This window comes from Poeciliopsis prolifica, unplaced genomic scaffold, assembly GCF_027474105.1.
Source record: "Poeciliopsis prolifica strain line A6 unplaced genomic scaffold, Auburn_PproV2 SCAFFOLD008, whole genome shotgun sequence".
NCBI lineage: Eukaryota > Metazoa > Chordata > Actinopteri > Cyprinodontiformes > Poeciliidae > Poeciliopsis > Poeciliopsis prolifica.
In genome coordinates, this window is record NW_026562383.1 from 16,487,301 (window position 1) to 16,511,633 (window position 24,333).

At 35.6% G+C, this 24,333-nt stretch overlaps 1 protein-coding gene across 3 annotated transcripts in view; it reads right to left on the minus strand.

Moving 5' to 3' along the window:
• Positions 1-20,609, minus strand: part of pde1cb (phosphodiesterase 1C, calmodulin-dependent b) — a 78,917-nt gene extending 58,308 nt beyond the window's left edge. For all 3 annotated transcript variants that reach the window (XM_055033083.1, XM_055033082.1, XM_055033081.1), the window contains exons 1-3: positions 20,142-20,609; positions 10,993-11,043; positions 9,709-9,874 (exon numbers count right to left, since the gene is read on the minus strand). In XM_055033083.1, coding sequence (XP_054889058.1) covers positions 9,709-9,874; positions 10,993-11,043; positions 20,142-20,223 — 299 coding nt within the window. In that variant the 5' untranslated portion in view covers positions 20,224-20,609. The remainder of the gene's footprint in view (positions 1-9,708; positions 9,875-10,992; positions 11,044-20,141) is intronic.
• Positions 20,610-24,333: the final 3,724 nt, after the last annotated feature.

The window sequence follows — 24,333 nt, forward strand, 5'->3', positions numbered from 1 at the left end:
GTGTTTATTGTGTTTTGTGGAGGTATTCCAGACCAAGGGGATTTCAAGTCGTGAGCAGAAATGACATATCCTCTTAAGGAAGAAAACCATAGCAGCAGCTTAACATCTGCCTTCAAGCGGCACACATTTCCACCTCACACACCTAATGCAACATACCATTTGTGTGTGAATTTATAACACCGAGCACAGTTAGATTTTTGGCACAAAAACTAAATGTGTTATAAATTAACAGGTAAAGAGAGAATAGCAGAGTGAAAGAAATCTCTTCCGTTTGATGAAAGTCAATTTTCCAAGTGTTTGGTCTGGTCACCATCTTTATAAAGCTTGTTAGCAGAAGCAAGCCTCAAGTTCTCTAAAGGCACAAGCTTACTCTGACTTTGGACTTCATAAAACACAGCAAACCAACACCAGGAGATGACATTGCACCCTAAATCACTACTGACTGTGGAAACTTCACACTGACCTTCAACGGGTTATGTGTTTCTCCACCGCTCCTTCAGCCTCTTTATTTGAAAAGAGGATTTTATTTTCACTAAGCAACAGTACAGTCTCTGGTTCAAGAGGCTTGAAACGAGAAAGGTGACATTTGTGGTCCATGTGTAGGATTTTTATTTGGCTGCTGGCCTGCATGTACTGTCCCTTAGGGGGAGGAGCTTCTTGATGAACTCATTCCAGCTTCAGTTCACTCTGCGTGAAGCTCCTCCAAATCCTTATCTGGATTTTTCCCAACATGCCTCTCAAGGTTGCAGTTACTGACTACAGCTGCAGTTCACTATATGTGAACTGCAGCCCCGAACCGCTCCAAACTTATGAAGGCCCTTCACAATATCCCTATTGCATGTGCAACTTTTTCCTTCTTCTCAACTCTCTATTAATATTATTGGATCAATCACTTTTGAACACCCAACTACTTTAGCAATGGGCTTTTTTGTCTTCCAAATAATGTTGTGGTAAAACCTCTTGCATGTTTTGTCTTCAGCAATATTCTGAATTCAGAGAAGACTGAACCATAGTCATCCAGTTTTACAAAAATAAACACTTGAAACATACCTCTAAAATTAATTACTAAAATTTACTTTTACTGAGGTGTTCCTCTATAACTCAATAAAATGGTGTTTTTCCAAGTAATGAACACAAAGAATCCATTGCAGTTCATAATTCAAACTGATATGTTTTTATATGACAAAGTTTTCACCCTGAAGATTCAAAATAACTATTCATATCTGGCAGTTAAAAAGTTTATTTAACAGCAGCATATTGAAAAACATTGCCTTTATTATCTTCTGCTTGCATATTGCAACACATTTACCAGAGCCTTAAAAAGAAGTCAAAGGAAACTCTAAATAAACATGTTCTCTTTTTCCAGCTTAGGTCAGAGTGAGTGTGATTCTCTTGGGTCCATTGCCACTCTTTCTGTTCTGTATCTGAAATAATTGTTTTTGAATCCATTGATCATCTGCTTGCTCTATCAGAAATATGTGCACTCTGGTTGACCCTGCCTGAACATATTCAACTAGGTGTGTGGAAAACCTTCACATCTAGGTGTTTCTATGGTACAACACGTGTACAGTTTGAGGAAACAGGATTTCACAGCAGGTAGTTGTTTTTACTTTTACTTTTATATCTTCTAAAGTTTATTCAAGCAAATGCATTTGTTTAAATTAGAAGTTTGTTGTTGTTGGTTGCCGAACAAATCAGATGCATAATATGGATTTTAGAATATTCTAAACTGTATTTAAATCAGATAGTACTGATAGAAGTTCTGACTTGCAAAACAAAATCTTCCATGGTGAATTAAACAGCAAGATAAAATGCAGCTTTACTGAGAGACATATAGACTCTAAAACAAAAAATTAACAAATACTCTGAATAAATCTGCAAATTATGAGGAAACATAAACAAAAACACTTTCAGGAAACAAAAAAGAGAGAGAAAGAAACTACACAGTTGAATGTCTGAGTACATTTCTAAAATACAGATTTTTTTTTCTGCATATTTTATAAATTGGCTAAAGAGTTTAGACTAGAGAGGGTATTCAAAGATAATTCATAACAATTTGCTGCATTTGTTACTGAGTCAAGATAAAGCATGAGTCAACTCAAGCACACAAAGTGGAAAGTATTAACAGCTAAAAGCTTTGTCAGCAACCATGATGCATAGTTGGGTAGGCCTAAACAATAACAATTTGCACCTCTGATTGTCTGCAGGACAATTTACTTTATACACTTAGCAAACATTTAATTTCAATTCCAAATTAAGGGATTAATACAAGATCTTAAATCTCTTCCATACCTTCTTCTAATGATAAATTACATAATTAATTACTACCACAGATGCTCACGAAGGGCCCTAGAGAATCAAGTCATCTGCAACATTTATATGAAAGGACATGATAGAAATTGCACTGTGCTAACTCTGCTGAGACTTGTACATAGCTCACATAGTGAAATCAAGACATTAACAGGTACATGAAAAATTTAAACCTCATTTAAATTTCCAAGCCGCTCGATTAGGATAGCTATGCATCAAAATAGCAAGCGCCTTCACAGTAATGACCACATTTTGTTGAAGATCATCTATCAAAAAATATGATTCCTCTGTATAAACTGTATTTCTCTTGGAATTAGTAGAGATATAAAGCTGGATGGGAGCAACTGAGGGCACTCAACCATAAAGCTTTATTTATTTGCAGGGTTATAGAAGTGGAAAAATACATCAGCTTCCTCCCAAGACAGATAAAAACAGGTCAAAGGTGGGGACTCAGGGAGAGGGGAAGCAATCTGGGCAAAAAATAATAATTTTTTACCCAGGATTGGATTCTTGTTTTCACCAACAAAAGAGATCCACTTGGTAAGACTAGCTCTTAAACTTTTTGAGTTTTTCCTGCACAAACATTTATTATTTGATGAAAGATGAAGGTCCTTTTTTTGGATAAAGGATGAAGCAAAAACAATGCAATTAACTAATAGCTCAGTCTTCAAAAATGCCACAAGATAATTGTTCTATATTTAGAAGATATAAAGTGTTCTCTCAAATTTAATACAGTTCAGCTCACCTTATAGACATTAGAGTTATGATTTGCTTCCCGCGTGCTTTTTATGTGTGTTTAATTACTAGCTGCTTATTGTGGCCTAATTTCCAAGTACCCAATGAATATATTTATGCACCTTTTAACCTGATTTCCTTTGCTAAATGCTCCTTGCTGTTGTGAAGTCTATTCAGTCTAAACAGGTAAAGCAGTAGGTTCTGTTATCTCATTAGTTAGACACCCACAGCTCCTGGAAGGAGCAAATGGGGACAAGATTGAGAGCTATTTAAAAAGTAACCACAGAGGCTAAATAGACACTGTAATCCAAATAAAGAGATGATGTAAACTACAAGTGTAAATACTTCCTCAAATAGGTACCAAGCTCAGCACTGGATGAGACACAGACATAATAAATTCTATTTTAAATTCAGCAAGATTCTAAAAAACCACTCTTATAAAGTAAAGATTGGTAAATTACCCATTTACAAGCGCTTTCAAAATTTGCTGTGTCTTGTTTTATGCATACTGACTTATGCAATTCAACTTACTTTTAAGGTTGGAAATTAAAGTAAATTGCATATCAAAATTTTCTCCAAAGTTGCATGTAATAAAACACTCATAAATTTTCTGAGGTAACCTCGATGAGTCCATCCACTCAAAGGTTTGCATTCACTTAAAAAAAGTTCTACTTTTAAAACATAAAGATGAATCTGTTTTTCAAATCTTGCTTTTCTTTAAAAGAAAAACACTTTTTGTATGTCATGGTGCAAAGCATTAAAGTAGCTTTTTGCCTATGAAGGTCCTTTACATTTAATGAAATGACCTTAAATGGAAATAAAATTACATCAGCCTTATATGGGACTTTCCTGAGCACTGAGGGGTGCTTTACAATGAGCGTGATTGAGAATCAGCTATTCTGCCTTCATGTATTGAAGGCAGCAAACTACAGCCACAGCTGCCTTGGTAGAAGCAAAATTTTCCACTGGCACCATCAGCCCTTCATTTCACCCACCAGCAAGCAAGGTGGGTGAAATGTTTTTCCCACAACAGAAGAGGCAGACGGAGCCAGGGTTTGGACAGGCAACCCACCGATTACGGGACAAACTCCAGTCTGACTCTTGGTACAAATCTCCTATTTTACCTCTCCTAAATCATACAGAACTGTCTCACTGACTGTTGCCATTTTGCACTGTTTGTGCAACTTTTAATTTGTTCTACACCGTAAACGTGGATTAATTTGTCTGCAACAACTTTTTCTCATCTTCCATCAAAGTCACCAATCTCCAAATCAGTCACCTTGAGATGTCAACAGGGAAGTCCAGCAAAAGTCCACTGATCAAAACAATAGCACAATTATGCCTTTCAGACAAGTCCCTGCTGACCATTCTATCTCCATTCTTCAGAATTACAATCCTGATCCTGTTACTGTATTAGTCTAACTATAGCATGTTTTAAAAGCAGAGATGGTTCCATCATTTGTTGTGTGGTATCTGTGGTGTATTTAAAGTAAGTCATGTTGACAAAGCAAATATGGAATTAGGAATGTGATTTAAGGTGTAGGACAATTTCTTTTGTGTAACATAAATTGGTCATAGTATTTTATAGAATTATAGCATTTGGACTTAATTTTATCTTTGTATGCATCAATTAAACTTATTTCTAAATTCAATTTAATTGAATCATATCTTTCCTTAATCAAAGGTCAGAAGAAAAAAAAAGAAAAAGGACTTATTATTTGGGCAGACATGTACTGTTTCTCTTTTTCCTTGCCATAAACAAAAGCTTTATTCTGTTCCCAGTTCGTGAAAATTTAACTACCATTTCAACAAAACGTAGGGTACTGATGATTGTGTCTAAATTTTATGTCTGTAGCATGTAATATTATGATACTCACTGTGGTACAGCAGTAACATCATAATGTTGAGGCTGTCTCTTAATCATTTAGATCAATGGCTCTGCAATTTGGGCTTCCCGTCTCTCCGACCAGCGGAGGCTCATTAGTGGGCTACACTGAGGCTCATGATGGAGCTTGTTGCTTCACAGGGGCTGTCTGTGGGGGTCTGTGAACCCGCTGCTGTTGCCAAATGAGGGGTCAGCTACAGACACAGTGGGCTGCCACGTTGGAGACAGCTGCTTTAATCAGCTGCAAAGTGCACCGCAGCACACAGCATCCAATTAACCATCAGATAAATCTCCTAGCTGACCACAAAAGGGTTTTAGCTGCAAATGAACACGGTGAATTGGCAATATGTGAGGTTATGCTGGTTTCTGGTTATGTTGGTTTATGTGCAATGTTTTCTATATTTTATGAGAAAGCTGATTTTACCCCTTAGCTCTTTGCTGCTCTTTTATGTTATTCTGAATTTTCTGCTTGTTGTTGGACTGCCATTATTCTTCATACAACAGTATTGTTGTAATATTATTTTTTTCCAAAATGAATTATCTTCATAACCACAGCAAGTCTGAACCATATAATTATGACTTCTTTTAGTTGATTTTTTTTTTTATTGTATGCTCAAATGTTTTGCTATAATGAAGGTGTCTGTTTTCTTATCGCTTAGCCCACAGGACCTTTATTCTCCAACAGCAGAATGACACATAATTGGACCACAGATATGAGCTGAGAACTGTTCAGGAGTCAGATTCTGGTAGCCATCTCCTTTCACATGAAGATAACATATTACCTTCATTTGAAAGGTATGTTACTTTATCTTGCCAAGTTGCCAAAAGTCGCATCAGATAATTTAATTTCTGATTAAAACATTAAAGACTAAGTAAAATAACTAAAGCATAAATTAGAAAAAGCTTCAGTTTTTATTTTGTTCTAGTAGGGGGTGTCAATAAATGTGATCTGGGTTGTCATGCTACTCAAATGAAAGGATTTCTTTCATTCATTTTGTGGCACAATGGAATTTATGCATAGCTTCCACAACTTCTTACAAATGTTGAAGGTGCTATTGAGGATTAAAAGGAAAATATTGAGATGATCTTTGAATCCAACAAAAAAATTGTCTCAATATATAATTTCCACATCTTTAGCATGAGTTTTTTTAAACACCTTATCTGGAGGACCTTTACTGAAGCAGAAGAAATATACAAATAATCCAACTAAACAGGAAAGTTTGAAGAAATTTCATATTTAGTAAATACTCATAAAAATTTGACTTTTGCAGCTTATTTGCAAATGTTTAGACATTTTTTTAAAATTTATGTATCAGGTTAAAGTCACAACAAAAAGTGAGAATCGAAAGGTTTCTAGAGACATTGGACAAAGTCTGTGTCCTTGGTTTTTAGTTTTAAAAAAAGACAATCCGGCTCTTTTGTTGGATTCAAAGATCATGTCAAGTTACCAGGAAATATTTGCAGTGCCCCGTCTGTCTGCGTCTACAACTGGAACGTCTGTGTCTGAACTTGTCTGCTAATTTTCCATCCTGAGCAGACAAAAATGATCCTTTGTTCTAAACTCTTAAAAGGGAGAAGATAAGGGATGAGTAAAATTTGGAGAGAGAAACGGGCATATGATGCAAGCAATGCGGGTTGATGTTTGGCAAGATAGAGTAAATGTTTGATAAAAGACGTCTTAGGGCGAGTTATTTATAAAAATAAATAATATAATATAAAGCTCCACTTCTTTGTCAACTGCAGGTAGGAAAGTAAATCATTTAATGATGTCAAATAGGCTCTTTGTTAAGATATACAATTGCTGCAGCAAAAAATATACCAAATACCCATTCTTGCAGGTACAGTATATTTATAGTAGTCTGGCATGTGTGTAATAATACATTTGGCTCACTAGATGAGATAATCGGGATTCCACGTGTCATAAAAAACACAATTTTAGGAAAGCTAAAAGTACCCAATTTATGATTTTACAAATAGAGAAAAGGTTTTAAAGAATATGTTATCAATGCAGAAGATTACAGTTTTGACCAAGAAAATGTGATCTCTATTGCTCGTCTCTTTCTAAGCTTTAAAAAATATTTTAACAACCAGAACAAAAATATAACTCTGAAGAATATCTGTCTAGTTTAGGTTTGACTATCAAAGTACAGTGCTGTGAAAAAAGTACCTGTTCCCTTCAACTTTTACTTTTTAGTAACATTCACATGCCTTCACATCATCAATTCAATTTGAATATCAAAAAAAGATCATGTGAGTGAAGACAAAAAGTAGACCTCAAGTAAAAAACAAAGGATTTGGAGTGGCCTAGTCAAATTCCTGGGTTAATTCCAGAGGTCGGTAAAGTACCCAAAAATTATACCGAAGTAAAAGTAGCCATCCAAGAAATACTCAAGTAAAAATAGAAAAGTGTTTGGTAAAATGTCTACTCTAGTAATGAGTAACTGATCAAAACATCAATCATTTAATATTTAATAATGACATGATGAGATGGACCAAATTGTGAAATTCAATAGAAATGTTGGTATTTTAAAGACCAAAATGAAAATGATTCATATAAATAACAGAGGTACAAAATAACAAAATCAGGTGAAGGAGTTTCTTTACCTGTTTCGCTGGAAACATTTTTATTTTATTTACAAGTCAGTTATTGATGTCCTTCCTGCCTGCACCAGATTATCTGATCATCCTTTGGTTACCGTCAAAATCTAATTATCACAGACGGGGGGATAACATTCAGCTACAGTCAAAGAGGCAATGTTGTGTTCCATCATTTTATGGATTACTATTGTTTTCCCAGTCATTTAATCACCTTCTAGCGTAATCTTGCTATTTGTCATTCAGGTGCAGATCCCTCTCACTCTCAATGGATTATTCCTCCATTAACCACAGTTATCAGGGCCAAAGTCATCAGCTGGCTTTAGTGGGATTTCCGTGACAAAGCAGCACAGGAATTGAATCACTGTTGAAGGTTGAGATTAAGATTGTGCACTGAGAAATCACCCTTTTTAGTTTTTTGTTTTGTTTTTATAAACTAGATGTTTCTTTTCAGCATAAACATTTTATATCTTAAAGTCATATTTTAAGGTAAATGTAATTATTATTTTCAATGGTAGTTTTTAATTCAATACGCTGCTACAGTTTGTGAACAAAATTATCTGTAACATTTCAACGTATCTAATATGCTTCACAAAATAGTAGCTTTTGATCTGACTTATTTGGTTTGACAATGTGTGCGCCTTTTCATCATATATCTGTTCTGCCCTGAACAAGTTTTCTGTTAATTGTTCATACGTTCAGTCAACGGGGATTGGACATTTCATCAGTTGTGCATTTTGAAAGCTGTAGGAATATATAGCCACACACCATAGGTGGGTAATGATGCTGCAGAATGAGCTCAGTCTCAGCACTGACTGTGCACTAAATGAAAGGGCTGTTTCATGTGGGTGTTTTTCTCCCAAGGAATCTGAAATCCATTTGATCATCTCTAGATCAAATTCTAACATACTCTGATCACAGCTAAACTGGATTATTTTTGCGCTGATTATTTGCAGAAATAAAAAAGTGAATTAAATATAAGGGGGCGAGGAGTAGCATTTGACCACCTTATACTGAGAAAGGCATAAAACCACCTGCATGTAAAAATAGGACAAACTTAATTAGTGAAACCTTTTCCAACAGCTGTTGTGTGATGGGCAAAAAAAAAGCCTCCAAGTGTGTTTTCTGAATAGGCCTCATATACCTACCTTCTTATTCACCTACCTCTAGTTGGAATTTTTCTGCTTCTTTCCTTTTTTTGTGAGTCTTTTTCCATAGTTGTATTGAGCGTGGTCTTTGTCACTGTAAGTGATTCCATTTTCATGAACTTCCTGTGTCTTAGTTCTGATGTTTTCATCTTCCACCTACTTTCATCTTCTTCTTCATCCAAATATTTTATAGCTTGCTTTCCTGCAGTGCAGGTGCTAACTTACGCTGATTAAATGTAATCTATAATGACAAGAGACATTTATTGTCTTCATGGATAAATGACTCATTTCCTCAGAACAGGGTGAGTTTGCTTTTCTGCACAGCTCCTTCTACTAAGAAGTGTTGGTACAGCTTTTGAATAAAGGAACAGGTTGACACTAGTCAAGTGGAAAATCACTTTCTACATCTTATCACTCTTCTCTGGATCTGAACTGCATGAGAACACAAAGGCCAAAAAACAATGCTGCATTTTATTAAGATTTCACAAAGAAACATGGAAGAGGAAAAACAAAAGAAGGTGAGACTAAATTTATCATGTGTAATTAAAAGCCTCTTGTGAAATATAAGGTGTGCTTCAGTATCCTATGGAAAAAGGTTCTATTTTATCTACTTGTTGCTTTTGTAATACACTCCTTAGCAATCAAGGTTAATTGGAGTAACGTCTTAAAAGACAACGTGATTATGCTAATGCTGGTTTCATGTCCCTGTTACCCAAGTGAAATCAATCATGGCTGAGTCCCCTGAGGTCACCAGCCATACATAACAATTACCAGCATATGTGAGACTGAGTCAAGAGTGCTAAATGTCAAACACAATGTTTAAGCTTTCACTAATCAAAAAATAAACATTTAAACTGCAGGATGTTGATGAATTTTAGACACTGCCTTCTCTCCATTCATTGAAGTACTGCTGAAAAAGTTATTTGTCGACTAGTCTATAATAGACTGGATATATCTGTTGAAGTCTCATTGAATCCTCTAAGATAATTCACACATAAGAATCTCTCAGTATGCTACGGGTTGACAGCAGCAAACCTGATGGCAGTTTTCTCTGTGGCATCTGGTTCGTCTGCTGCTGGAAGGTCGTCGGCCAGAATCTCCTCGGGACTCCGCGGGTCATTCAGGGGGACCTTCTGCTCTTTGCCTTTGATCCCCATTCCCGCCGTGATGGCATTCCACAAAGCACTCTGGGATTTAGAGCCTGCAGAAGAGAGAGAGAGAGCTGCATAAAGAGCAACACAAATGACGCTTATGTTTGTTTACCAGCTGGCATCCCAATACCAGCTGGTAAATTAATAATATTAAAAATGTGGTGTACTCCCTGGAAGGATGCAACTTTCAGAGTCGCATACAAATGAAACAGAATAATTCAATTCCTTTCCAATGCTGCCCTCATGTGGATGAATGTTGTCAGTGACTGTACACCTTTGAAATGAACTCACCCGCACAGTAGATGGAACAGCTGAATAAATATTAAACACAGTTTATTTTTCAGAAAATATATTTCTGTTGGTAACAATTCAAGTAATCCTGGTTGAGTTGCATGACTGCTAAGCTGATACAAACTAAAAAGCTCCTAAGAAGGGTGCTTTTTATTGTAGATAGCACGGAGAAGTATTACTGTAATAATGTACTGAAGATGCATAACTCCTCTGTGAGAAATATTGCAGGTAAAACTGATTTAAGGTGAAATTAAAATATCTCCTACTCAAAATGATAGTTTTGAAGGTTGTCACTTGAACAGTCAGGGGTTACAGATATGGATGGGAAGTGATGAAATCAATCTTTCTTTTTCTTTTTTTTAAAATAAGGTTTCTAAGATTGCTAGAGAGTGCTTAGCTCTCAGCCACCATCAGATGTTACTTTCATAATGACAGTTCAGGCTGGCACCAATAAGGGATGAGGTTACCTTTTACTTACGTATTTCAGTTGTGTTCTTACATTTCTAAGACCTTTGCTAGTTTTTTTGTTTCACAATTTCAGGACCAATTCCCACCAGTAGTGGCACAAAAAAGGCTGTACCAACTTTTGTCAGATCACAAACCTAAAACTGCATGTGTCATTCAGAGACTGTAAATGTATCCGGTAATATATGAAATTTGTCTTGCCAGCAAAAAAAGATTTTAAAACCCATGTTTAATGACCTCTAATCTAACTGTTAATGAGGTGGCCATAAATCTGCACCATTAATATCTCATTAGTGGTGGGTAAAATGACCCTTTAATGGTTTTATTTGAATGGTGAATTGATTCAAAATGAATTATTTCAGGAAACTGACTAAAACTGAAGTGAAACTAATACAGTCCATATTAAACTTACGTGCAAAACTGGCTGGGGGTCTGCTGGAGCTTTCTCCATCTTCATTTGCCACTGAAAAAAAAGCAAAAAATTGTAAAATCAATACTGAATACATGCATAAAACATAAAACCACAGATTCTTAATATTACTTTCAATGTGTTGAGATGAAATAAATAACTTTTTTTTACTGTCTGAGTTTTGTTGCTTTGTCAGACTTAAGTATTTTCAGTGAGCTGAAAATTATACTTAAAAATGTTTCTGAAATTGAAAATAATTATTTGAGTAAAAGAAACCAAAGCATCATGAATTGAAAGCTTTATCAAGCATAATAAATTCAAGTTATGTCACATAGGTCATTAAACCCAATAGCATTTATCCTTGGTAATTGGATAAATGTTTTTTTCTTATTAAAAATAAAACCTATGTGTTTACTGTTTACTGAGATAACTGGAATATACAGTTTGATAGAACTCGTTTCTCAGAATAAGAGTAGGTTTGACAAAAAAAAAAAAAATGGTATTTTCAATAAATTCATATTTTTGAAATAAAATACACATTATACTTAATGAAAAAGGGCTTAAAAACAAAATCCCTATCTATATACTGAATTACCAAAATAAACAAAATACACAATAATATTACAATTTTTCTCAATTTGGTCATTTTATAAACATCACCATTTTCCAATGTTTTTTTTTATTTTTTTGCATGAAAGAAACTATCAAAACCAATGAACAAAGTCTCACTGGTCTTGAACAGTATTTTTTACACACACACATGCATATGCACACAAACAATTAAAAGACAGTGGTTTATTCAAAGTGACCATGTCCAGGTTTTACTCTAAATAATCATCGGGAAGGCAGATGTCCACCAATGACTCATTAACCTTTCCAAGGCCTTAATTAAATTAATAAACACATAAACACTAATCTTTTCTTGGGGACTATTCTGTCTGTTCATGTCACTGTTTATCAAGATCACGGGCATGTTCCTTTTCAAATCATGAAGGTGGATTACAAATCACTGCATTTATCTAAGTTTTATGTGTACAATATATGTGGGTGAATCCCCTTCTATCTGGCAGAGTTCTGTCTCAAAGTTTTAAATTAATGTAAAGCTTTTGTGCTCCATCCTCTTCACCATTTGCATCAGATTGTCCTGACATATTTCCAAGATTAGATGAACAGACTATCTGCTCAATCATACAGTGTCTCTGCTCTCTGTGCTATGTCTTTTTTCTGTTCAATCACATCGATATGTCCTACTTGTTCCGCAGTCCTCCATTGTCTTTCACTTTATGGTGGCTACGAGTTTATGAACACCTCCTAAAGAGGATTGTGCATAATATTGGTGAGTCAACATCAATCCAGGTTGCCTGGTTGTGAGACTTAAGATCACATGGCACCACAGGATGATCTGCAAAGTGCTAACAACACCTTGTTGAATAAGTCTTACCTGGACACAGGAGGGACACACAACAGAGTGGACTGTTCTGTGTGTTATGTAATTCACTTTTTGCATCGAATTACCTGGAATAAATACTTTTTTTATTGATGATATACTAAGGTATTATAAATTGTGCACTGCTGTACAAAAAAACTGCCACAAATGGGACACAGAGCAACGTTGAAGTTGAATGTAGAGAGAGACCAGATCTAATTGTATTCTCAGCAGTTACATATGTACAGAAGTAAACAATAACTCAAATAAGAGTGTTGCTATACATCAAGTCTGCTCAATTTCTAAGTATACCACATTTTTCTGAAAGATAAATGAGAAGTTGCTAAGATTAAATAAAAATAATCCAGTCCAAATACTAAGATGCAATATCACAGATTAACAATAAAAGTCATTAGATGCTGATAGTAAGAAATACCAAACAATCCTAGTACAAAATTTCCCCAAAGGCAACGAGGAATGTCATCATCCATCATAGATGTAGCATGTGGGAGCTTCATTAGTGCTATAGTGAGGAATTGTCTATACACATCTTCTAAGCTCATTTTAACAAATAGTTCCCAAACCTCTTTTTTATTAAGGACGTTTTTCTGTGATATTAAGAGAAGATCAAGAGGGAATCACTTTTAATTCTCCACCAGCTAATTATATTTATGAGACTGAATGGAGCTCAGCTGTCTTCTAAATCTTTTTTTTTTATTAACGAGAAGTATTCACATGCATGAAATATCGTTTCATATTTAGCAGCAGGTATTCATTTAAACAAATACAGAAAATAGGGATTCAACAGGTAGCAATATTGCAGTGTGTTACATTTTGGGTAATGGTCTCCTTAAAGATTTTTTATGTATAATATTGCAAATGTGATATTTATCAGAGAAATAAATGAAAAAAACTAAACTGAACTAAAGATCAAATTGAAGTAGCATATATTGTAAAAAAAAAAAAAAAACATATTTCACAAATTCCCACAAAAACAACCCTATAACATTGTAAAAAGCTAAAAATTGAAGCTGATTTAGCTGCAAAGAATGTGCCACCATCATTCAAAACCCAGTTGATTAAGAACTGGATGTCTCTTATATATGTAGTGGCAAAAGGACCCAATACTTTTGACAACACAGTGTACTTCTGTCATAAAAACACAATTTATCAAAACATTAACATTTTCAATTAAGCTTCATTTATCTATTCAACTGTGTTTCACAATGATGGCAATCAGAACAAAGCTCTGATGGTGCAGTTGTGTTTTTTAATGTTGCGTATGGCTATTTATAGCTTACCTTTGTGAAAATCAACCTGAATCTGTCTCCAGTTTCAGAAGTTTTTCCAACTTAATCTTTCTAAAGCTGCCATCCAATAAGATATTCAGATTGCAGATAACAAAATATACTATAGGAATGTAAAAAAAAAGAAAAACAGAAAACATCTACTTATTTCATTTATTCATATTCTAAGTCTTATGAATAAGTGAACTACAGTATGGGTCAATCAGTGACGGTGTTTTACTCATATTTTTGCTTCATTGAAATGGTAATTGCATACTTTTTCATTTCACATGACTTAACTGAATTCAACTCGCAATGCACCTAAGCTTCCAAAGTGAGAGCCTCTAATCAAAATTGCCTGTTGTGGTTAATTGTTCAAATTCTTGTGGGAGAAGCTTGTCTGGTTACATAACCTCAGAGTTTTAGGGCCATGCTTTATTAAGTTAGCTGTCTTTCTTACGGCTGTACACAGTATGGATCATTGAAAAGCAATAACATCCAATTGCAAACACCATGTAGATACCAGCGTCACGTTGAAAGATATTCTGGACAATGCACCATTATAGAATGGTATCTGTTTCACCCTTACTTTATGGCACAAATTGTAATAACTGTAACTGTAATTAATTTGTTATCTCAACAACCAAATGTTGTATTTTGTTGCAGAGTTTCATTTTTTCCATAACGAAAATTATGTAAGAGATTCAAACAGAAACACCAAAAAAGTGTTTCAAACACATCAGCTAGAACTCATTGTCCTTGAATGAGCAATGCATGTCTCACAACAACTTAGGTCATTGCTTCCACCACAGAAAAGTGTCTTACTTGGATGAAACAATTTGCACAGCTCATGAGGAGAAATAAGATGCTGAATTTGATTCATTTTATGAAGAATTGGGCTCAGAAGTGAATGTGGGAGAAGCTCAACGTTTTTGCACAGGATGAGTTGCACTTGAAAGTCTAAAGGGTCAAATCATCAATCTCACACTTTGTTTCTTACAGTGTTATAGATGAATGTACCCACTGGAGTTACATAACATGAATTAGATTTGTGAAGACCCCTGTTGAAAGGCCACATGGTTGATTTTAGAGGGTTAATGCATGTACTCAGATAGATGTAATTACTAGAGTAATGGTTGGTAGGCACTCAGTGAGATGATTTTGTGTAGAAATGTGCACAGTGTGATCTAGAGTCGACCCACATTATCTTTTGTAATAATCTTTCAACAAAATTATTTGACATACAGAAAGGGTAAAAAGAAAGCACACCCCTTTAAATACTTGTGTTTTAGGGATTTTCATCGTTTAAGATTGGCATCTTGACTTTCTCACTGTCTCTTCCATTTTGCTTTAATCTTTTAGGAACTTGTAACTTATTTTATTCAGAAAAACTAAAATAGAAGTTTGAACCAAAAATATCACAACATTGGTTTTCAACGCATGACCTTAGAACACAACAAAAATAAACAAACAAAAATTCAACTTTTAATTTCCCCACCATAAAAAAACAAAACTGGCTAACTAAAAGGAATATTCCAGAACAACATGTGGTTGCTTATTGGGGACATAAAAATATGTCGCAAGCACATTTGCTATAAAGATATTTGTAGCAAGAAATGTATGTGAGTGAGATGAGTGTAGGCAGACATAAGAGAGCAGCCATCCAAAAATGTCTCGCCGTTAGAAGCACTTTTTGCCCCAGGATTATGTAGAGAAACGAATCCTGAATTTTAGGAATGCAACAAAAGTCATACCATTGCTAGAACAGATTGCTTAAACAGCCAGACAAGCAGCTATTGATGCTGTTTTTGAATCAGAATAGAAAACTAAAAGACATGAAGCAGAATGTTGAAATTATGACTGGATAAAGAGAGGGCCAAAATTTATCTTCAGTGTTATGAAAGACTCATTATCAGTTATAATGCTTGGTGGAAGCAGTTCCCTCGAAGGATAGGAGAGCCAGTTATTGGCTTATTACTTTTCCAACACTGGAGCGGATTGAACAGCATTTTTACTTTCAAATATAAAGCAATCTTTTTGAATTTAACTAGATTATCTTATTGTGATCCCTGTTTTTATGATCTGAAATATGTAATATGATGTAAAGCAAAAAGAAATCAGCAAAGCGTTAAATACTTTATCTTTGTATGCTTTTTGTGCAAAAATTTTCTGAAAATATATCTGCCAAAAATTGTGCAGCTCTAACTGTGTAAATTTGTCAACATTTCTAAATGTTCCATTGTCATACATGTAATTACATTGCTGTGGGTTCTACTATTGAATCTATAGAGAAAACAAAAAGAAAGCTTGGAAACTATTGATCAGAAAACACAGTGAGACAAGTAGCGTCAAGCGAGGAAAAATGTTTTCAATGTCATGAGGAAAAAAGTAGATAAAAACAGGATTATGTTCTCACCATGGAAACAGAAGTAAGTGTGTGTATGGTGTCTAACTTCAACACTGTGCTCACTGATCTCTGACTCTGTGTCCTTCTGCTTTTAGCTTTCTTTTTTGTTATTCTTTCCTCACCAAACACAGACAATAAAGCAATAAGTTTCCACTAAAAAGATTATCTAACTTGGGTGGATAAACTAGAACATTCCTTGAATATAATCGTGATTGTGCAGAAGACCTGAACTATGCGTGATTTTTAATGAGCAATTATTCTGTCTCTGTGGAAAACAGGCAGAACCGCACTTTCAAATGTCTTTCTTGATGGAGTTTTAGAGCTGGTTGTTCTATTGAAGGTCATAAAGACGTATTAAAAATCTCACAACTCATATTCAAGCTACAAAGTATCAGGGATAAACGTCTGCAAAAGCAAAGAGGAAGCAGGAACAGCAAACTTGTAATTGAAGTGGGTGTGTAGAGAAATTATGCTTAAATTATTCTTAATTTATGTTTGTTAAATTTGTCTATTCAATTCCAAATTTTAGGCTGTAAATGCATGTCTGTACAATGCAATGGAACAGAGTGCTCCCTTCCAAAGACTATAAAATATCCATGCATAAGCTAAAGGTGCCACATTTTCAATTGAAAACAGGTGTTGATTTGGATCTCATCATCATTGCAGTTTGGGTTGTACGATGAGAATTGTTTTACTCTTAACAGACAGCTGTCTTCAAGCAAGTTTTCTTTCTCTACTGCTCTGTACTTGGCTCGATCCATCAAAAGCATGCCCATAGGATTATACTGCCACCACCATTTGTCTCCAGAAGGAATATGTTTTCAAGGTGACATGCAAATGTTTGTCCAATGCAAAACTTTTTTAATATAAGCTTAATATTTTGATTTGGTCCCATCTGACCAGGAAACATTTAATCAATGATTGTGATAAATTTTGAATGGGATTTATTGTGGCTTTCTTTCAATAACGGTTTACTTTTTAGATTACGGCAAAACTGTAAAGTGATTATAATAACTTAAGAATTGGACAGAAGCTGCAGCATGTAACTTTTACAAAAAATATATTTTTACATGTTTGTCAAAACTGTCACTATATCATGAGAGCACTGTACGAGATGGTGAAAATGTGAGCTCCTCCACCTCCTCCCTGTGCTCCTATTGCAGTTAGCAGAAATGCACTGCTCCCAGTCAAAAACAGCCAATCAGAACCAGGATTAAGGTTCTATCGCTGCTAATCACGCTGATTTCAAATGTTCATATAAAAACAATTTACATTTCACCTACAAAGGAGTCACTTTGTCTTTACTTAGTATTTATTGTTTATCATACTCGAAAAGCATCTCCACAGTCATTTTTGCTGAACTTTTATACAGGGGTATTGAAAATCAGATGAAAAGAACAATCATTACTTTGTTGTGCAAGAATACATTTCTCTGCTGGAAGAACTCATGCTGGGCCAACATTTATCAAGAAAGTGACAATGAATCACATGTTATTTGTCTGCTGCTCTTACATCAGCTTTTGAGAAAGAAAGACAAAATGGCTTGTTGGTAATTACAGCCCAGGGTTTAAGCAGAACAATGCAGTGCTTAAATTTGGCACACATAAAATACTATTCACAAATTATTCTTTGGGATACAAACTAAACAGAGCAAAGAGGAAACCAAAAAGAGAGGTGATTTTTTTATAAACTGCAAAAGGGCCTTTTGTGCTAGGCACTCCAAGAGAGCAGCTAAAAAGCTAAAATTGCATCTCTCCATATGAGTCTTGTAACATCAGCTACACTAATAAGCTTAAAACATGACAAAACACCTCATGTGGAATCCACACAGACGCTGCCGGCTACAGTTCAGGTTCAGAGTTTAATAGAGGAGAAAACACAACAAGTCAAGACAGGCAAAGAGGCAGCAGCGGTTGGGAGTCACGCATCATGGGAGGTGATGCTGTGCAGGCTGAAACCTAAGACCAGTCAGCAATTGATTGTGACACTTGTGGTTTACCATGACAACGGCCATGCTCGTCGGAGAGGACCGTCATGATACTGAACACGTGTTACTGAGATGTTTTTTACATTTAAGAGGATGCAATCATGTAGGAGGAAAATATAATGTGTTGTCTGTGCAATTATGAAATTATTTAGAGCAGCTTTCAATGCCTATATTCTCCGATTTGCAGAGCATGTAACTTTTTTTAGTCCTGTCTGGAAAAGCTTATCATGAAGATTTGTGCTGTTTGCCTGAGATTACAGATTGCTATCTACTGTTTCCAGGAAAACTGATCTCAGCAACCTGTGGCCCACAGTTCTTATAAGGTTTTATCGCAAAGGTGATTTTCTAGTTAATTCGAATCCCATGTGTCTGAGAAATACTCAGCAGAACAACATGAAGAAGTGGAGAAATATAGTGTAATCTAAGTAAAGGTGTTAGAAGTGACAGATTTTCAACATATCCAGGACATTTACAATTTTACACTCGCTGTTGTGTAACTCATCTTTTGTATTGCCAAAAGATGACAGGAGACTATTGTGTAAAAGAAAAACAGTGGAGGCAATCTAAACAAACACTGAGTGTAAAGTACATCTTTCCTTTCAATGCTAAAGAAAGTGTTTGTGTTCTCACCAGTTCAATTATACATAAACTGAGATACAAAAGATACAAGAGTGCAACTACAAGAAAACTAAATTAAATGAATGAAATGACCTATTACGAACACTAACTCAGTTTGTGTCCTTACCATATCCATTACACATAAAGAATAAAACAAATCTGATAACTTAAGAGACAACTTTCTTTAAAGACATAATAATAATTCTCTGTTTGTCTGCGTTGAAATCTGACATGCTGCCTCTGAGGTGAAGTGGGACTGGTCCTGTTTGTAATCACCAGGGCTCAATGTTCCCAGCATTCTTAAACCTGATTGGTCCTCAAATAATACGCTGATCCAGCAGTTATGACTTTTTCAGGTTTGCTTTTGATATAAACCATGCAACACTCACATCCTGATGCTTCCATAAAACATCCACATCCCACACCACAAATTCAGCCACACAAATACTAAATTCTTTTGGTTTGTTTAATTTAGTTTTTATCTAAATCTAAGTTAATTCAACACACTAAAAATTGGCAGATGATATAAATGTAGAATTTATGCATCAATCTACTATCGTAATAACATAATTTACATTTCTAGCTGCTATCATATTGAAACCATCCCATGTTGCCTTTCAAGTTTCACCCAGTATTTACATCTACTGGAGTCAAACTCCCCCATGGCAACAATGATACGGGTGTGGCAAAAGTGCAGGGACAATTTTTAGCCTTATCTGATTTACTTATACTTGAAAGTTAATGTCCAGATAGCTTGCAACAGTGAGCAATAAAGAATATGACTGGTGGCTTTAAAATGCTGTTTCTTTTGTCAACAAAGGTGAGCCAAAATGTGAACGCACCTTTTTTCTTATTATTACCAAACAAAACTGCCTCATGACTGGCCAGCATGTTTTGTCTAGCTTCACATTTTGCACATGTGTTGTGAAAACAATGGTTCCTTAAACACAGAAAAAGTTGCAAAACTAAATTCAATCTGCTAAGGACACAAATCATCTGCTGTCGACAGCTTGAAAAATCTTCAAGTTGTTCTATTTACAAAGGGTTTCGTCACTTACTCGTGCGAGAGAGCAAAAATTAAAAAGTAAAATCTAAGTAGCACACAAGTTCACGAACTGTGGTTGTCAAGACGATACAATGAATTCCTGGTGACGTCAGCGTTAGTCCTAAGTCCCCTTGTTTCCATGGTGTAGATGCATTACAGAAGCGAGCACTAACTTCAGCCAGATGAACTAATGTTTCAGTTTCTCAGAGACACACAAATGGGATCTTTCTTTGAACACGTTTAGTTGGTCCCAGATGCACAGGATACCAGACGCACATGTATTTTGATCCTTATGCACACACTCACACATGCACGCACACGCACTTCTGCACACTGACATAGCCTGTAAACAGTTTCCTCATGCCTTGCATGCTTCTTCTTACCGATGGTGATGTTGAAGCCATCAATGCTGAAGGTGGCACTACGACCCTTCCTAAATCGATGCTTTTTAGAGTTCGCCTCCATCACTTTAGCACCCTCAGGTCGCCTCTCCCCCCCACCCCCAACTCTCTGTAACCTTGTTTCAGCGCCTCTTGTCAGTTGCGTTGTGCTGTTTCACTTCGTTAATGTAACTCCACTCATGGAGATGAGAGAGGAAAAATGCAGCCCTCTGACTCTGGTTGCTGCTGAGCGCTGGAGGAGAAACTGTCAGACTCTCTCCACTTCTCGCTACAAAAAGCAGAGCGGGAGAATTTCTCCAGCCCTTCCCTTCCCAGAGTCTTTGTTGTACTAATCTTTTCTCTCCCTTTCGCTCCGTTTTCCTCACACCTCAACAAGCTCATTTCAAGGAGCTTACGGCTCTCTGATTTGTTTTTTCTCCTCTCGGTTTTTCTCCTTCTCTCCCTCCCCACTCTCTCTCCTCATCACTCTTTCCCAAGAGGTTCGGTAGGTGTGTGTGGTGGGTGGTGGTGGAGGTGGTGGGGGTGGTGGTTAGGCAGAGAGGACATCTCTAGAGGTGTTTGAGTGAACGTGACTCCACCTACTGTCAAGAATTTATAGCAAGGGAACAAAAGCTCAGAGAGATAAAAAGGCAAAAGGTTACAGGAGTCTGTTATAGTTTTTCTCAAACAGTTGAAGACGTGCAGAAAAAGTAACCTAACCTGATGTGGTGTCATACAGTAAGTAAAGTTGTGGAAGGGTAATAATCTGTGTTTTGTCAGAGATAATCATTAAATCAGTGCCACTAGTTTTTAATTTTTGGCACAGAAATTTGAAGGTCAATAGAAGCCTACATGGTATTCACCTGAATGATAAACATTTAACTCTAGTGGAAGGACATATTATCCACAAAGAATATATTTTTTCTAGCTTTATTATATTCTACCAATATATTTTTTTCCTCATCTGTTCTGATGTGTACAGCAAAAGTGAATAAGCTCAGCATATTTGCACCATCTGACATTTAGTTATGTCATTTTCCCATGTTTCATTCTCCCCACTGATTGGTGTCCGAGTGCTCTTTATGAGGGCTTCTGCCATGACCTTCTCCCAAATCCAATAAAACAAGCCCTTTTAATAAGATGAGCAAATCAAAATGGCAAGTTGTTTTCAGAATCTGAATCTTTGTTTGGGCACGGTCCACAGCTTCTCGATACATCTGATTTAAGCAGCTTATTCTTGCTGTTGAGGTTTGTCAACCCGACTGTAAAGCAACCCGAATCATTTCAAAGAGACTGCTTGTCACCGTACCTTTTATGGAAGTGCCTTCATTTTGTGCATTTTGCCCTCATTCTGAGTTTATTCCAACTGAGCAGCTTGGCTAAAAACAGCCACAATCAGTGTAACATGACAAACACAATGTGACAACAAAGCTTGGGGATTTAGAAGCATTATCACATCCCTGTATTTTATAAAGAGCTTGTAAACAATCCTGTTGACTGGAAACAATGGATTTACACATCCTAATGGATTTTTTAATCACAAAGAGAGAGCATAATTAGTTAATTATCTTCGGTTTATGTGTTTGTTTTTCATTTGACTTTTAGGTGTGTCAAATTTATGAACCCTTTATTACCCAGGACAAGGTGATAAGGCTAGACAGCAGTTTCACATGTAGTATCTCTACATCACTTCAGACTCCCACATTGCCAGGCTTATAGAGTAATAACCATGTTGTAGAAATTGAGCTAAATATTTTCTATAACATTATGTTTTGTTTTTGTGACATGCACATAAGAGGGTTTTATATTTTCTAAGATAAAATTAATCTTTTGAAGTCTGCAATTGTGTTCAAGTTTTCACAACTCCTGAACTTTTTCAGATTTTGTGAAGTGAAAGATTTCTTTTATTTATTTTTAATTACCTTTAAAAATAAAAATGTGCATCAAACACAACATCCATTTGTGGTTTGTGGTTATAACAAGACAAAAGGTGAAACAAGTTCATAGGCTCTGCATGTTTATTGTTTCGAGCTAAGTTATAATAAAAGTGAAGTAGTTTTTGGTCCAAATGAAAGAAAGTGTAACATCATTTGGGAAGGGACATCTGTACTCAAAGATCCTTATCCGTTCTCTGAAGCTTTTGGTCCTTTAGTGGTGTTCTATATAACTAGTAAATGAACAACTTCACTTTTCAGCTCTTTCTTCACCAGAATGGAGCCCACTTTACTGCAAACAATGTCTCAATCTTTCAATCTATCTCTCACTCTGTCCCACCATCACTGGTAAACAAGACATCCACACGACATACTTGTATTCTCCCACTTGAGGAAGATTGTGATCTAACCTGGATGAAGCAATTTACTCTTCAAGTTGAAAACTTGAAGAGGATCCTGAATATAGGTTTCTTACTTTCTTTGCATGCAAAAACTAGTAAGAAACCCACTTTGCATTACTTTTATATTTCAAGATGTTTATGCACTGTTGTGCATTTTTGAAAACTTTAAGGCTTTCAAACATGACATCGACATTATGTGAAATGAAACCTTCTTTGCTGAAACATTCCCAGCATAAATGACCACATTAAGGATGAGGAACCTGCATTCAAACAATGATAAATGATCTTATCTAAGAAACACAGGGAGGAAACAACCCGTAAACCTAGACATGTGACATCCATATGGAATGACAGCAATAAAAATGATAAATGTATAACTTGTAAGAATTGCGTCAGAGATATTGTCCAAAATAACTCCTAGAAAATTGATAACTACTAGGATATCAAAGCAAAAATGAGTTGAAATGAGACTATGAAATTTCAGTCAACATGATAAACATTATTAACAATGCATCTCATTTCTTCTGTGAGCTATAAAGTCCTTGTCATTCTCTTTTTGTGTCACTCTCTGTCATCTCCCCAGCTTTCAGTTAATTTTGGAGTAATTTATGAGTACCTAATTTTGAACTCTCTCACTCGAGTCTAAAGCGTTCACATCAAGCAGGCTCCTGTTCAAGGTTATTCTCTGTGTTAATAGGGGCATGTCTGGAATGTGACTGCCTTATTATCTTCTCTTGTTTGCAGACTTTGACTAAATGGCTATATATGGTCTGTAAAACCTCAGGTGTGCCAGCCTTATTAATGGTGTTGCAAAAATAATAAACAGTGTCATTAATGATATTAATGTAGCTTTAGAGTCAATATGAATTAAAGAGATGTATTTTATATAAAAATGTTCCATCCAAAACCAAGTATTTACATGTGCTGCAGTATGCTCAAACCTGCCTGCTTAATAATGCATTGTAGGGTTAGAGTGGAGATTATGTAACTCACTTAACTGAAGAACTGGAGTACTTCTGGTGTTATTTTTATAGTGTTTTAGGTGACAATGTAGTCTTCTATAACTTTATATTTTGCCTAGTAAAAGTTTAAATAGTAGCTTTTCAAGCAGCACTGATAAAATCTTGGGGAGGTACAAAAGCTGAGGTATGTGGAGGGATTCAGTACTTTGTTGCTGTGGTGCTAAAAGCAAATAATTACAATAAATGTCCAGGTCAACATTAAATCCCCCTGAAGTTAGCTTTTTTTTTTTTTTTTTGTTAACGTCAGAGTGAAGGTGTGAGTATGCTACAAGGAGTGTGTTTGTTGTATTGACAAATAGAGATTGCCTCCTTCTGGTCTTAGATGCTCTTGTTGTACCTGAATTGCAGTAAATAGCTAAATAAAGATATTTCTATACGCCAGACATCTTATTTATATTTTCTAAATTCCAAGATAATTACACATAAGATTGTGTTGTAACGACCTTTCGATCTGTGTGACGTGGGTTGAAAATTTAGGGTACCTTTCCATAAACTTCTCACTCTAGTTTGCTGTAATTTTGGCCCATTCCTCCAGACCAAGCTGGAGTAACTAAGTTAGGTTAACTTTCATTTTTTACTCTTTACAATTTGATTACGTGTGTTTGAATCTGTCTATGTCCTTTTTTTTCCAGCAAAGCTTCAAGGAATAATGTGTTTTAAATGTAGCCATTCATAAACCTAAGTAATTTTGCAGGGAAAAAATGTGTCTATTCAGCATAAAAACTAGACCAGTAAAGAAATTAGATTGTCTCATTCATTTGCTGTTTACATTTTTGTCTTACACCATAGCATAAAACGCTTTTATTTTTACTCAGTTATTTCATTGTCTAAGACATCT